This window comes from Cervus canadensis, chromosome 2 (assembly GCF_019320065.1).
Source record: "Cervus canadensis isolate Bull #8, Minnesota chromosome 2, ASM1932006v1, whole genome shotgun sequence".
In the NCBI taxonomy this organism is placed as follows: domain Eukaryota; kingdom Metazoa; phylum Chordata; class Mammalia; order Artiodactyla; family Cervidae; genus Cervus; species Cervus canadensis.
Genome location: NC_057387.1, coordinates 63179140 through 63195574, shown reverse-complemented (window position 1 = coordinate 63195574; position 16435 = coordinate 63179140). Strand labels below are relative to the sequence as shown.

At 34.0% G+C, this 16435-nt stretch overlaps 2 protein-coding genes across 32 annotated transcripts in view; one reads left to right on the top strand and one right to left on the bottom strand.

Moving 5' to 3' along the window:
- The window catches only part of NEXN (nexilin F-actin binding protein), a 52885-nt gene extending 48363 nt beyond the window's left edge, over nucleotides 1–4522 (top strand). For 6 of the 8 annotated variants that reach the window (XM_043460914.1, XM_043460910.1, XM_043460916.1 and 3 more), the window contains 3 exons: nucleotides 2636–2821; nucleotides 3082–3439; nucleotides 3535–4522. In XM_043460914.1, the coding sequence (XP_043316849.1) occupies nucleotides 2636–2821; nucleotides 3082–3439; nucleotides 3535–3548 (558 nt within the window). In that variant the 3' untranslated portion in view covers nucleotides 3549–4522. Of the gene's footprint in view, nucleotides 1–2635; nucleotides 2822–3081 lie in introns of all 8 variants that reach the window. The other 2 variants (XM_043460915.1, XM_043460911.1) reach the window with 1 other exon arrangement.
- Nucleotides 4523–4540: 18 nt separating this feature from the next.
- Nucleotides 4541–16435, bottom strand: part of FUBP1 (far upstream element binding protein 1) — a 33703-nt gene continuing 21808 nt past the window's right edge. For 5 of the 24 annotated variants that reach the window (XM_043460889.1, XM_043460891.1, XM_043460890.1 and 2 more), the window contains 4 exons: nucleotides 15750–15824; nucleotides 9889–9948; nucleotides 9662–9807; nucleotides 4541–8020 (listed from right to left, as the gene is read on the bottom strand). In XM_043460889.1, coding sequence (XP_043316824.1) covers nucleotides 7982–8020; nucleotides 9662–9807; nucleotides 9889–9948; nucleotides 15750–15824 — 320 coding nt within the window. In that variant the 3' untranslated portion in view covers nucleotides 4541–7981. Of the gene's footprint in view, nucleotides 8021–8898; nucleotides 9291–9661; nucleotides 9808–9888; nucleotides 9949–15749; nucleotides 15825–16435 lie in introns of those variants that run through there. The other 19 variants (XM_043460904.1, XM_043460895.1, XM_043460898.1 and 16 more) reach the window with 11 other exon arrangements.

The following is a 16435-nucleotide window of genomic DNA, read 5'->3' as shown; positions in this document are numbered from 1 at the left end:
AGAGAATTCAGGAAGTCTGGAGAGGAGGGGTGGATGAACAAATTGTTTTGGACCTGTGAAGTTTGAGCTATATTTGGACAAGTAACGGCAGTCTGAAACATAGGCACTGAGCTCAGTTAAGAGGCAGGAGCTAAAAAAACAAAAACAACAACAAAAAAAAGAGGCAGGAGCTAAAGACTATTTTTTGGATACTATTTGAAAGTACAGATGTAGATAAAGCCATCTTGAAAGGGTTAATAGTTGTCAGATGAATAAAATCCTGGAAAATATGAACTTCAGTGGATGGATGGGCCACAAGATCAGTTGATTCCTTACAGATAAATCACAGAAGGTAAAGAATTTAAATCAGGATGTACTTGCCCCCTTCCTTTTTTTCTGGTTAAAGGTAGTAAAATCTCAGAGCAGTCATACCTAACCCTATAAAATTTGTAGGTAAGAATAAGAGAAATGATGCTGAAGGTTTCTTGTTTTAATACTGTTACTGGCTCTTGTATAAAACGACATGATTAGGACCTGGCTGACTCTCTAACCCATGAGGATGTCCTGAGTTGAGTTTCCTGTGAGGAACCTGACATTCTTATCTCAATAAACTAAGGGTCACTGAAATACTGTATTAGCATAGTTTTGGCAGAGTACAGTCAACTTCCAGGGTAGGACCTGTCCCTTCTGATCGTTTCAGGTTTCCCTCTTTAGAAAATACCTTCTCTTTATATTCCAGACATCTTTCAAGGCCTAACTCATTCATGTAAACTTACCTAATAAGAATTCCATCCCAGCTCCTGTAGCCCTTAACTGTACCAACATTTGGTACATAAATCACTTAACTGCCTAATAGTGTTTGATTTTCTAGTTTGATTCTCCAGAACCATTCTTTACATTCTCTTTTATCCCAAATTCACTGCTTAATTGTATTGCCTGTAATATCCACATGCTGGGAGTACCAATGCCCTACTAAGAATGCAACTAAAGAACAAAGATAATTCCATTTATAACATAATTCTCTGTAGATCCATTTCCTGTTAAAACTTCTAACCTGGCTTTACACGGATTCAAGGAAAGGCAACTGCACTTAATAACTGTAAGACTATTCATAAACTTTCTCCCTGTTAACTTTTACTTAAATTTACTTTCTAAAGGCAGGTTTTATAACTACATAAGTAAAATTTATGAGTTTACACAAACTTTTATACAAAAATCTAGAAGGTGAATTATTAAGTGGGAGGGATTTAGTCAGAACAGTAGTTATACTTGCTGAAATATACTATCTTGAAGATTTGTTAAGAATAACATTAAATATTCAGTGTGAACAAAGAGGTCCATTTTTCTTTCCACTTGAGTCTCAGAAAAGTCTGTTGAGATAAAACTGCAGTTTACTAGTTTGCTTATTAAACAAGCAGACCATTTTTAGTATGTATTTTTTACCCTTTTTTAAAATATAACAAGAAACAATCATATCAATAAAATTCATTAGCAATAATGGTAGTCTGGTATGTTTATCAACTGAAGGCTAAATAATGGCATGAACAATAGAATTTACCCATCAAGTCTCTAATTATGTCTGATATCCTAGCATTTTCCAGTATAAAATAAAAACTGGATTCAGGAGGACCAGGAAAATAATCCAACTTAAACTTCTATATTCATTGGAGCTGTGGTACAATACTTTAAACTATAAAACATTGGTGAACCAATATTTTTCTTATACAGGCAATTATTTTATAGCTTATTTGAAAATTTTGGTTGCATAGGGTATGTGGAAGTAGTTTCCTCATAGTACTTTGAAATACAAATGGTGAGATTTCTAGGTAAACTCACAAGAGTCTAAGTAGTTTAGAGACCAAGAGTCAACTACAACCAAGGTATTTTTGAAACCATGGGTTACCTGTACTCACAAGACCCCATTCTACTAAAACTGCTCTTAAAGGCCAGTGAGTGACCTCCTCATCACCAAATTGGTTTTGCAGACGCACTACCTGACAGAGCGATTCTACCCTTACATTACCCCTTTCTTTTCATGGCTCCCAACTCTTACCCCTAAATAAACTGACTCAGAACTGTACTCCCTCCGTTTGCCCAAGTTTCAGTCATTGCCTCTTTCAACAGTTGTCTTCCTATTTTATTCTACCTGTAAATGTTCTTCTTTGCCATTGCTTATCGATAAATTATTTACTGGATGGAATTCATCTGTTATTAACAAAAAAGGGTGAGGAAGAAATCATGAAGTGGGAAATAACAAAATTGCATTTCTGTATTATGTAGTAGGGTAAAGAGTTATGTGGAGACTCTTATGAAAGTATTTTAAAAATTGTTAATAGTGTATGATTTCCTCATCCTTTTCTGTTACTCAGTACTATTAACAAGCACTGAGATTTGGTAGGGCAAATAAAATACACTAGGACTCTAGAGACAATGTGTGATATTTACACTGGGAGAATAATTCCAACTGTTAAAAAGAGTATTTCACAAGTGAACTTTCATCTTTCCTAAACTGGGGGATAGTCTGCAGTGCAGCAAATAGCATAATCCGAACATGTTAATTATCTTGTGCCTAGGCATCTCCAAAACTATTAACATTTTAGTTCTTGCTGGTTTTTAGAAAGTAAACAATTCTTATTCTTGGCCCCTTTTTGTAAAGGAGGAAGATGTTGACATTAAGCCTGCAAAAAAAAGTGAGGCTCCATTTACTCATAAAGTGAATATGAAAGCTAGATTTGAACGTATGGCTAAAGCAAGAGAAGAAGAAGAACAAAGAAGAATTGAAGAGCAAAAGTTACTACGTATGCAGTTTGAACAAAAGGAAATTGATGCAGCACTACAAAAGGTACCAGGCTTTCATATCCTTTCTTTTCCAAAGATGATTTCTGAAAAACAATGAAATTTAAGAGGAGGGATTAAAAATACATTTTAATAGCTTTCAAATCAGTGAAATGTTAATGTAAAACACACTTTATAGTAAGCACACTTACATGTTCTTTACTTTGGGGGAAAATATATCTACCTCCAAATTCTATTACTAAATCACTATCCTGAAAACACGACTACAGTATAAATGCCAACCTGAATGCACTTATTTTAACACAGAAAAGAGAAGAGGAGGAGGAAGAAGAGGGTAGCACCATGAATGGATCTACCATTGAAGATGAAGAGCAAACCAGATCAGGAGCTCCGTGGTTTAAGAAGCCTCTAAGAAACACATCGGTTGTAGACAGTGAGCCAGTCAGATTTACTGTTAAAGTAACAGGAGAACCCAAACCAGAAATTACATGGTGGTTTGAAGGAGAAATATTGCAGGATGGAGAAGACTATCAATATATTGAAAGAGGAGAAACTTACTGCCTTTATTTACCAGAAACTTTCCCAGAAGACGAAGGAGAGTATATGTGTAAAGCAGTGAACAGCAAGGGATCTGCGGCTAGTACCTGTATTCTTACCATTGAAAGTAAGAATTAATCACTCTTTGAATCTAGAACTTTCATTCTATTTAAAAATTTTTTTCTGAGAAAAAAAAATCATTTTTCTTCTTCTCTTTTTTAGCTGACGACTACTAGGTCCCCTTCCCTCTCCCTGGAACACACCCTCTCTCTCCGACTTTCTTACTACATCCATCTTTTCTGTGGCGGGGCCAAAAAAGGAAACTGGAAGTACCACTGTGTTGACTTCTTATTCCTTTCCCTAACAGTCTTCAAAAAACAAGCTCATCTAAAAAATACCTTTTTCCTTTCCAAAAGAGCACCAGATTCATCACCCCATTATGCAGTGTAAGTTAATGTGTAATTTAATAGGGCAAAGGGGGGGAATTTACTCAATTATTCTATCAGAACCTATTACAAACACTGTGTATTTTTCATGTTTACAGCAATTAAGTTTTAAAGAAATTATAAACAGGACACATTTTGCATGAAAAGACTATCATTTATGAACTAGTCACACCTAAAATTAGTCTGAAATAGATGAGTAGTGAATTTGGAACCTATCAATTTAAGTGGGCTTTCCCCTCAGTAGTGCATCATCTTGGCTATTGTAGTTTCAAAGTCTTTCTGGAGCAGAGATGAGGGGGGTAGGGTGGTCATTTCTCCCTCTATGCAGAGAGAACACAAAACAAAACAAAAATTAAAAGACTTTTAAGAAAACAACTGCCAGAGCAAATCTGATGGATACCACTGCCTAATACGGAATGTTGGGAATATCAAACATGTATTTTTCAAATCTGTGTAATATATATTCAAGCTTATAAAAAGTAAATTTATGTTGTGACTTTCCTGAGCAAATTATATTTTAATGAGAAAACTTTGTATTAATAGTTCATGCAGGAGAAAACATAATCAAAGATTTTCGGACTTAAGAGAATTAATTAGATGTAGGGGAAAATGGCACAATCATCAATTTTTAGTTTTTAAAGTGAGTTTGTAAATAATTAGCTATCATGTTCTATTATCAAGTTGTTTTATATTTTAGTTTTCTGGAAAACAATTTTATTTTACAATGTAAACCCATAATAAAGTCACTTCTGTATTTAAGAAAAGAGACAAACACTCCTTTATAATATTCACCAATGTACATTTATTTTTTTTATTGAGGAAACCATAATCAATACAAAATTACAGCAATCATATACCCCTTTACATACAATGGTATTAAAACAAACTAAATCACAGTTTGTAAAGTATTCAATTTACCTCAAGTCCAAGCTGCATCTCCCTAAGACACTGATCCCATCACAGTAGCCATTTTAAGCCAATCTTCTTTTTACACGGGTAGTTTCTGTAGAGAACACTTTTCTCAGGACGAAAATGCATTGAGCATGCATAAGAAAAAATATATATATGTGCAAATACATTTATGAGTTCCTATAAGGGGTATCACTGAAGAAAATAAAATCCTGGGACTTATTTGCTTTCTTAAAAGCACCAATTTAAAAAAATCCCTCAGAAGTTTATACTGTGGCAAGAAAACTCATGTGACTAAACAAAAAATAAGGTTATTTTCAGAGTCAAAATTATCTTTAGGTATTGTTAAAATACATTTTAAAGTGAGGCAGAATTTTCAGAAAATAAAAAGACATCTTTATTAACTAGTAATTTCTACAACCTTATTCTAAAGAACATAACTTTGCAGGTAGAAGTGGTTCTCCTGGCAAGAGTATTCAAACAAACATTATCACTTCTGAATATATTCCTATCTTCCTCTTAAGGTATTGTTTACTCCTACACAAACCCACTCCTGTAAATCAACTACTCAGGTATTTGTCTAAGAATATATTTTACAATGCTCATAAACAACTAGTATTAAATGACTAATTTTAGTATTAAAACCATTTTCATTTATTAAAAATAAAAGTTTACTTCCCATTTCTAAGAGAAACATCAAACTATAAGAATTCTAATTATCACCACACTATGAAATCTTAAAAACAAAAACATATTGTCAAGTATAAGTGCTAAATAAATCAATTTCAAGCCAAACATTGTCTCTACCACTCCTAACACCACTGCATTCAAATCAACTGGCTCACCTTTTCTGCTTTCCATTTATTTCAAGGTTAAGATTAGCGCCATTTAAAAAATGCCTGCAGTATCAATGAAGGCTTATGCTAATGAATAAAAAAATTCTCATGAGATAGAAACAATGCCCCAATATCTATTAGCATTCATATGTATTTTCTTTTATAAAAATGCAAACTACAACTAAGCAAAACTTGACAGGCTCTTAAGGTTCAAAGAGCTCCTTTATATTATCAATTTTAACATTGACTATTAAAACACATATACACACACATAAATGTGGTGCAATAACTATATAACTTTCAAAATTTAACATTTCATGGAACATTTAAAGATCAAGTGAATAGCACTTTAAAATGAAAAGTGATCAAAAGCAGGTACAGTACACCCTGTATCATATTACGTATGGGAAAACATTTCATTTTTCTCAGTTACGATTTGCCAATTTTACCTTCTACATTGAGCCCTTCTATGGTCCATGCTCATCGGCTCACCAATGGCATACACTCAAAGGATTCCTCTTTATGGGTAACTATCTCAGGACCTGATTTTATGAGCTATGATTTGGTGCTTGCAGCATCTTCAGCACTGTGTGTGAAAATGAAGGCAGTATTTTTTGAATATTTTTCTTTGTTGCAAAGATAAGCAGGAGTTTTAAAAGGATCAGCACATTTTAGAAATCGAATAAACAAAACTGATATGATGCTGCTTTAATACATTCATCTTAACTCAAAATATTTACCAGTTAAAATTATCTATAAGAACACACAAACATTTAAAACTGGCAAAAAATAAAATAAATGCAGCGTCAAGTTATTAAAGTATTATAAATCAGAAAAATATTGGTTGCTATACAGATTATGAAAGGTTATTTGCTATACAGTTAACATTTCACTGATGCACATGCCTTTTATCAAACATACTGCCAGTATTTCTTTCGGTGTATATATATAAGAGTTAGGAAAACTGAGTTGTCTTAAGAAAAAAGGGTCATAATAAAACTCTGACCCATAACGTCCTTACTGAATTGCTATAGTTCAAGAACAAGAAAAAAAGTAAAGACTCCATAGCTTTGGAGGGCAAAGAAAATGTCTTGTCAATCATTAACAGACTGTGAAGGCTGTTGAAGTTTCTGACCAAATGATCTCCTAAATCTTGAAAACTATGTAACTTTCCTTTTAAAATTCTAACAATTTTCCTATATTAGGGAAAAGATTATAAAAAGTTTGGATGTAGTTTAATTACAGCAGCAATCTACTCATCATTTTTTTGTTTTAATAAAAAGAAAAATCAAAATAAAAACATCACCTAGAAAAGTAAACAGTTGTTTGAACAACTTACAGACTTTCCACTGAAATGGTAGCATAAATAACAAAATACATTTTGGGGAAGCAGTAGCAGATTGCTTTTGAATACACAACCACAAAAACCTCACAGGGACAACATTAATGTACTGAAATATTTATTTATATATGTCCTTAGGTTGTGCTTACCTGTTGCTTTTTGCAGCAGAACCTAAGGTGGAAGGTCTGGGAAGGCACTGTGAAGTATAAATAATTGCACTGTTTGCAATTAATAAAGATTTTAAACCTTAAATGAATCAAAATCAACAGCCTCCAATTTGTGAGTTATGATACTGAATCCAACTGAAAACTATCTCTTCAGTTTAATTAATAAATGCACCACTTTCCTAAAAGGTCATCTATAAAACAGTATCATGCAAAATAGTGAAACTGTTCACATCAATACCCTACTCTTAAACAGATAACTCCTTAACTATTAAAACTTCAAACTAGAACTACATATCCATATCTAAATAAGGGCAAGGGAAAAGTCACTCTAGGTTCTATAAGATAGTCAAAAACATTTCAAAATATCTACAATGAACTGTACCGCTATTCTCTACCCTATAAATAATCTCAACATTTATGTCCTGTACATCTTCCTTTTATAGTATATTCAGAACAACAAATGGTGCTCCCCTACCAATGAAAGAACTAGTATATATATTTAGGAAATGGTATTAAAACCACTACATTGCTTAATATTTGCAAACTGAAAACCACCCTGTCTGATACATTTCAAGTCTTTCAAATTAATATATAAGATATGCATTATTTTACATTGAAAAGCAATATATTTTAGGAGCACCAATGAGTAATACTATTCAACTTTGTTAATGATGAGTTTTCTTTAGCTATAGCTAAAGCATATCAAAAATACTTACCCATTAAGCTCACTTAAAAAAAATACAGATCTATGAATATTCTATGTTAAATTAAGAAGCAGTTATGGTTTCCAAGATATAAGCACTGTATTCCAACATAATATTCAAACAAAGTATGGCATTTGCATTATGTGGAACATTGACAAAAAGATACTGTTGCAGTTCATCAATTTGTCATTCTGATGTACTTACAGTGCAATGCTCCTTGAAGGAACACAATCAAGGATGATACACAGCACAGTCCTCCTCACCCCTACAGAGCTAGTTCTATACTGGCTGGATCAAACCTGCACTTCAACAGACAATGGCAAGACAGACTGTATTTGCATGTAGTCTAATATATTAATATGCAAAGAGCCAACAAATATGCAAAGAGTAAAACAATGGATTTCAACAAAATATCAGAACTTCAGCATGAGTGTTATAGAGTAATAAAATGATTTCAAGTACATAAAAAAATTAAGTTGATTCAATGATTGGACTTGTGCATTTACAAAACGAAGCTTATCTATACTGCAAAAAGGAAAAAAAAAAAAAGAAAAAAATAGCTCAAACATTTTCATACCGCAATAATGTTTCAATGGCAGATGCACTGTAGCTATACTTTTTGCATACTATTCACTTTTTCTACCCTACATTAGAAAGAAACACACTAATATTGCATACCTTGCAAAAGCTCCTTTACATGAAAAAAAAAAAAAACTGTTCTTATTATAGACTACTCATATTTACTATCTGAAAACTGTTTAAAATTAGTTATGCTGAAACAGTCTTGGAAATCAAGTAATTATCAAATTAAAAACAGAAAGGTTAACTGTTATAGCAGCAGTACAGGTCTGAAACAGTGGTCATGTATAAAAGGAAATTTCACTGTTAATGCAATGGAAGTATGCCAAAAGATCATTGTACACACATGCAGTTTTTAATCAAACAGAAGGAAAAAAATGAAGATATCAGGATTACTTGTGCTGAAAACAGCCAAATACAATAAATGGAAAAGATCTTCCAATCTACTACTATACTGCAAGGGGGAAGAAAACATGCCAGTGTTTAAAACTCAAATTAATATCCACGGGGAAGCTTATATATTTGTGTATATGTATCTTAATTTATCATTACTAAGAAATTATGAATTCTTTAAATACCCACATATCCAACTTACCGACACAGGAGGTTTCATATCATTTATTGTAAAGCACAAAACAGGCATTTTAAAAGTGAAAGTATACATTGAAAAAAGTACATTTATATCACAAAGCATTAACCACATAATAGTTGCAAATACATTTGCTGGAATGTGTACATCTACACTAAATACTAAAAACAAACCAATTTTCATTTCTACACAGAAATATTAACCTCCTATCAGTAGTGATAGATATTTTGTACATTTTCAAAAAAAAGAAAAAAGAAAGGAAGAAAGAAAGAAAGGAAAAACACTATTTAAACCAAAAACAAAATTAAGATCTTCATCAAGCCGTCTGCATCCATATATTTAACAAAGGTTTTTTTCCCCCACACAATGAAGCAAATACTGTATTGTCCACTTCTTATTATTGGCCCTGTGCAGAAGAGATACATAAGAAATACACAAAAAGTTAAAGAAAATCCTTTAAATGGAGCTAACTCAGGAGTGAATCCTCTAAGAAAGAAAAACTGGTTAATATAAATGGTGGTGGCTTCTTGCATGATTTGCAAATCCCTGGGGGAAAAAAGTTTATTTTTAAAATCAAAGGCATTATAGAAATATTCAGCACTCAGATGCCAGAAAGCAATATAAAAAACAAACAAAAAACCCAAACAATATACCACAGTACTTCATTTATAGTTTTGCCAGATAAAAATTTAAAAGGCAAACAGAATCCCAGACAAAAGTAAACATGCATAGAACATGACTGAAGTTGAAATCAACACATTAGCAAGTCTGTTATACCTGAGGTGCTGGAGGATGCTGCGGCATTCCCTGGGGACTTGTCTGGGCATAGTAGGCTGCTTGCTGTCTGTAGTACTCAGCCCAGGCTGCACTGTAATCTGGCTGACCACCTGGGGGGGCACCAGTAGGAGCAGGAACTGCTTGACCTTTTGAGAAAACAGAACAACTTTGTTGCTGTAACCACAATTAAAAGCCCCAAAGAATCTCATTTCTAATAAAAACAATACCTTGCTTCTTGTAATATTCCTCCCAAGCCTTTGAATAATCTTGTGTCTGCCCTTGTTGACCTAAAAAAAACCCCCTAAATTTTAATACAAAATTATATCCACTGTAAGTACAGGTTATAAAGACAAAAGCACAGAGGGTCAGAATTGCTCCTGTTCTATTTTTAATATTCCTTAGTGTCAAAAAACTACTCTGTAATTAAAAAATCAAAATGCTCTTTAGTTTCTTTTTGCCATACTATCATAACTTTCAGTTCTTTAGCATTACTCTTTAATAAAAAACAAAACTATCTACATAGTTTCTTGATTCAGTTACAGTTTTTATGAACTATTCATATTCTAAATTGAGTCAGAAACATGCAGTCCAAGGTTCCCCAATGGTTATGTTGGGAGGAATGAATGGACCACTATTTGTAGTTTTCTTCTCCATTCGGATTTGTTACACTACAAGTTTTAAAATAAAATGAAAATCTTCAGTGAAGAGAAAGAATATTTCTTAAGAAACAAAAACCCAGTTAAAAGCTATTATTTTAAGATCTGGCCAAGATTTGTTGTTTACAGATTAGTAACCTATAAACTATGTGTAACACTAATCTTTAAGATATCTTTTAATAAGATATTTACTTTTAATACGCTGTGCTCAAATGATAACAATTTTATTAAAAATAACCTGTTGCAGGACATCATAATCACTACTGAAGAGGTTCTAAGCAACAAAATCAATGACACACAAAGCTCAACAGCTTTCAAAAAGAGGTCTTTTTTCTGGGTGACTTTCCTGAATTAAGAGACTAAAGAGACATAATCAAATGTGTAACGCATGAAATTTGAATTGGCTCTGCATTAAAAAAAAAACAAACATGACAACCCCACCTCTCACACACAGGTAGCTACAAGGCATTGTTTCTGACAACCAGGGAAACTTAAATATTATTAAAAATTTATTTAGAGCAACAGCTTGCAACTTACTTTGAAATGGCTCAGGCACCAAAACAAGTATATATACACACACAGTACATATGACAAACTTTTTGAAAATGGTGAATCTGGACAGAAAATATACATATGGGTGTTTGCTGTACTGGTTTTCCAATTTTCTGAAGGTTATTAAAAAAAAACAAAAGTTGGAGAGAAAGAGAACATAATTTTTCCTACTTAAGTCCTTTATTTGAACAGAATTTTATTTAGTTTGTAATTCATTTGGCTTTATGAAGTTATGACAGCCAGACAAAAAATACTCAAGAGAAAGCCGTTTTATGTTTGTTAGATGTGCCAACAAGGCAGTTTTAGAAAATAGCCTATCACCATCACAAAACTGGTTAAAGAATAAAAGCAACCGAGGAAATAAAAATGGAAGATGTATGACTTAAAAAACAAGAAACTCCCCCTACTTATACAGGTAGCAGCACAGAGAAATCCTATATTCTCTCAACAAAATTACCACACTTTCGTTTTCCATACTCTTTCTAGGAAATGAATTTAATATTTTTATTTTATGAGACACAAATCAAGTAAATATAAAACCAGTCTCAGTATTTAGACAACTGCCAAATATCCTGGTACTAAGAATAAAAAAACCACGCAAATTTTTTGAGGCCAAATTTAAGGCAACAACAACATCCACTTCAGGTTTAAAAATGGAACTAAACCTCATTAAAAGATACTCATTTTTAGAGGGGAAAAAACTACAGTATCATGGAGACATATCAAGAAAATATCAAACTCAAATGTTCACTGAAAAAACACCCTCCAACTCAAATATTCCTGTGGAAACCTGAAAGTAAACATGTTAAAACTCCAAGGAACATAAACACGTGGTTAAGTCATCAACATCCGAAACTCCAATCTTGAAAGCATCCATAGAAAAACTCATTCCACTCCTATATGAAGAGCAAATGCAATTGTTTTTGCTCAGCTGAAAAGCAGGGAAAGAACTTTTCCCATCTAATCTGTTTATGTTTTGGCTCTTCCTCTAGCCTCTTGCCCTTTGGAAAGGCATGTACTTAACTTGTTCCCTTTATTCTTTTCCTCAGTTCAAAAACTGTTTTGAACTGGGACAGTTTAGTTTATACTTCAGTAGAACATTACTTAACATTTACATATAACTTGACAATGTATGAAGTCTTCATTTCATTTCATTCCAGAGATAAGACTTACCACCCTAGAGTTCACATGCAACATTCTATTACAGCCTAAGAGACAGTTCTGCTTGAATAGATTCCATCCTCAGACACCTTTATCTTTCCCACAACCACACTCTCCTGGCTCTTTTAAAGGCTTAAGGTATCATATGCTAAGGGTTCAGAGTTCACCGTATCAGAGCTTAACATTGAAAGGGCCTCCCTGAAGTCAAACTTATCCCAAAATGTCATCACTTACTCTCTTTCAAATAGAAACTTCCTATATCTCTATTTTGAGGCCCTGTTTCTCTTTAGGGAGTTTACTTCTTAGAAAAGTTTTCTTTCGTTCTAGCTTCAAAAGCACACACATCCAGATTACTATCATTCCTTATTTGGCAGCAATATGAATTTCTCAGTTTCTTTCATTAACCTTCAAGATTTTTCTTAACAGAAAAGGCTGAAAAGGCTTCAAAGTCTGGGACAGTTCTCCTAGTATGGTGACAAGGGCACTGGATGGAAATCAGGACATCCAGAGTCCTAGGAAATCCTACCTCTGCCACTTGGAAGAGTAAAAATCTCTACAAATAAAGGAGTTGATTTGGAGATAAAGATCATTGTCTCTCCCTGGTATTCTAGTACTCTTTCTTTCCCTCCCATTTAAAAACATCAAAGATTAAACTGATTAGTTTTATCCTTTAAGGTCTCTTATTTGTAGCTATCCTAAGAAGGTCTTAAGGACAAGCAATGCACTTAGAAAAAATCAAAGTGGTTAAGTAATCAATCATATATATATAAAAAAAAATCCAAAACAAAAGAAAACTTACACAGGAAAAATAGACCTTGTAGCTATCATTAAGGGAGAAGGAAATGGCAACCCACTCCAGTGTTCTTGCCAAGAGAATCCCGTGGACAGAGGAGCCTGGTGGGCTGCTGTCCATGGGGTCGCACAGAGTTGGACACGACTGAAGCGCCTGAGCATGCATTCATGCATTGGAGAAGGAAATGGCAACCCACTCCAGTGTTCTTGCCTGGAGAATCCCAGGGACAGAGGAGCCTGGGGGGCTGCCATCTATGGGGTCGCACAGAGTCGGACATGACTGAAGCGACTTAGCAGCAGCAGCAGCAGCAGCTATCATTAAAGATCACCTAACATTATTTAAGATTTACATTTAAGGGGAATCATTCAACCAGTTCACTTTGCTCATAAAATTAATAGCTTATACTTGCAGTGCTACAGAAAAATAACAAGTGAAAAGAAGGCAAGGGTTAAGGAGGATCTTCAGTCAGACATAGTGTTTTAAGTTATTTCTATACCACCTTTTTCCACAAAGGTTTCAAGACAGACAAGCAGACTACCTCTATAATTACAATTTTATACAGCAGTCAGCAGGGAAAAGAACACAAGTTTTAAAAAGACAAAGTGAAATGTCTACCCTTAAAAATAAAGATTTGAATGGTTAGACCTGGCAGATTATACAACACATTTTGGGTGAGTAAAACGTGAATTTATTAAATACCTAAGTCTACCAACAAGGTTTGTTTTTACCCCATTTCAATATTAATGTAGGGGTCATATAAAGCATACTTCCCATTGTGAAAATATAACTCTTTAACCTTTAATAATCATGCTACTTCATAAAAGCTAGAGTGACCACAGGTCATGACCACTATGTTGTTAAGGAACGATTACTAATAGCATTCCCAGTTATTCTCAACAGTATCCCAATTTGAGCAATAAATTGTGTGATCACCCTAATTACAGTATTCTGTCTTAAAGTATTTTTAAAATTTCTTTTTGCAGAATTTCAGTTGTTGTAGGTCTGCCTGAGATAAGCTGGGTCAAGCTGGCCCACAAAAACAAAACATTCTTATCACCAGTTATATGTACCTTCACATAAAGGAACAGAATCACCATTCTGGAAATTTTTTTCTGTGAAAAATGGCAAACATTCTTTGGCAAATAATCCTGAAATTTACACTGAGAATCAATCACAAGTAGACTATTATCTTATGATAAACCTATCACCAATAGATACTTTCAATATCAGTGCAGAATGGGCAAGTTTATATGATTAGCTTGTCTGTCATTTAATTTTAAATGACTAAGAGAATAAGCACCCAAGAAACAGCCTGATCTATCCAGAAGTACATCATCGGATTTGAAACGGTCCCTGAAAAATGCAAACTCAGGAGACAGGTTCAGAACTTGGGCCTTCTTAAGAGTTCCAAAGTCTGGTTCCACCACTCTGTAGTTGTGTGACTTGTTTCCCAATCTGTACATGTGTACACACGTGTACAGTATACATGTACTGTATACGTACTATACATGTACACATGTACTGTACATGTGTCAGTGAACAGACAGTAGCCCCCCACCACCCCCACCCATGGTTTTGTTTTCTGCAGTGAAGTGACCTAAGGTCAACTGTGACCTGAAAATATTAAATAAACAATTCACGAAGTTTTAGACCGCACATCATCCTGAACAGCAAGATGGAATCTCAGGCTGTCCCTTTACCTAGCATATCCCACCCATTAGTCATGCAGTAGCCATCTTGTTTATATAATATTGACTGTGCTGGTATTGCTGTGCTGGTGTGTCCAAGTAACCTTTGTTTCACTTAATAATGGCCCTAAAGTGCAAGAGGAGTGATGCTGGCAACTGGGATATGCCAAAAAGAAGGCTTTTCCTTTAAGTGAAAAGGTAAAAAGCTATCTATTTAATAAGAAAAAAATTGTATGCTGAGGTCGCTAAGATCTACAGGAAGAACAAATCTATTAAACTGTGGCAGAAAAAAATTCATCGAAGTTTTGCTGTCACTCCTCAAAATCCAAGTTACGGCTACAGTGTGTGACACATGGTTGGTTAAGATGGAAAAGGCATTAAATTTGGACAAGGTAATTTTGAGAGAGAGGTCATTCATGCTCACTTTCATTCAATATAATTGTTCTATTTTATTAATGTTGTTACTCTCTTACTGTGCCTAACTAATAAACCTTATAACAGGAAAAAACATAGTACATATATAGAGCTCAGGACAATCTGCACTTTCAGGAATCCATGCGGGGAAGTACTTAGAACATATCCCCCATGGGTAAGGGGGGCGGGGAATCACTGTATAGTTCTTTTCACTCACAGGAGTTTGCAATAATGTATTTGCAAAGTACTTTTATTAACAACTGTACTTTCCATTAGAATATAATAACCAGAAGGGTAGGGACTCCTAGGTGTTATGCCCACAATCACATTCCCAGCATCTATTTCTATGCTTAGCATGTAATACATGTTCTATGTTTATTGAATGAAGACAGCAATTCTAGGTGACTGTTTCCTTTTTCATATATGCAAATGTTATTTAATTAACTTCCTTTATCACTGTAGGTTACTTCTGTATCTGTTTATTTTGCAGCAAAAAATAACATTGCACACAACCAATTTTTGCTTGGTGCTCTATATTTTAGTTCCAATTAGTAAGTGGCTGATAAATGTGTTTAGAAATAAAACAATTTCTTAACCACAATTTAAACAATGATTTGTAATGACCATGATACTTCTGAGAGTTCAGTGATTTTGGAATGTATCCTTCTACACATCAAGATTTTAAATTATTGACTGAAAGAAGTCCAAGGTACTAAAACCATGGAAAAAACATGCTTTCTATAAAAACCTTTAACCTTTTAGTGTGGTATTTACTGAATATTTTAATTTAATAAAACGCATAAAAAATGAAATGTAGAACATACCCATTTTCTTGTAGTACTCTTCCCAAGCCTTGGTATAATCAACCTGTCCAGCTGGAGCTGGATTCTGCTGATCTCCTTATTCAGGAAAAACATAAAAAAATTATGATTAAGATTTTTAGAAAGCAATTATGGCCCTCCTGGGGTTATTTTTACTTGTGAGAGGAGTTGGGAGTAGTCTGTCACGGGGACTGAGGGGTGGGAAATGCTGTGTGGTAGTGGCATCCTTGCTGGTGCCAAAGACCCACCCAGGATTCTGGGGGAACAGAGATATTGGGCAGAGAGATGGCCTATTTATCTAGAAGAGTAGTTATACTGAGCATATAAGTAAATTCATTGGTCAAATAAGAAAACACACTGAAGACACCAGGTCTTTCACCATGTATAAGCATGGAAGACAGAAAAGCTAGGAAAAAACTTTCAAGTCTTACAATAGAATTGCAGGTTATATGAATGTATAGTTTAAAAAATATATACACATATGGATATTTATGTATTTTTATATGTACGTAGGTATGCATGCATGTAAATTCATTTCCTAGTTCTGCACACTGAATGGAGCTAGTAGCGGTCACACCTCAGTGACAACTGTTTAGCTTCTAAATATCATCATCTACTAAAAAAAAATCAGGGCTCCTTGGAAAAATGGCTAATTCAAGGGCTGAAGCTCCAAAAGCACAAAGTAAGCA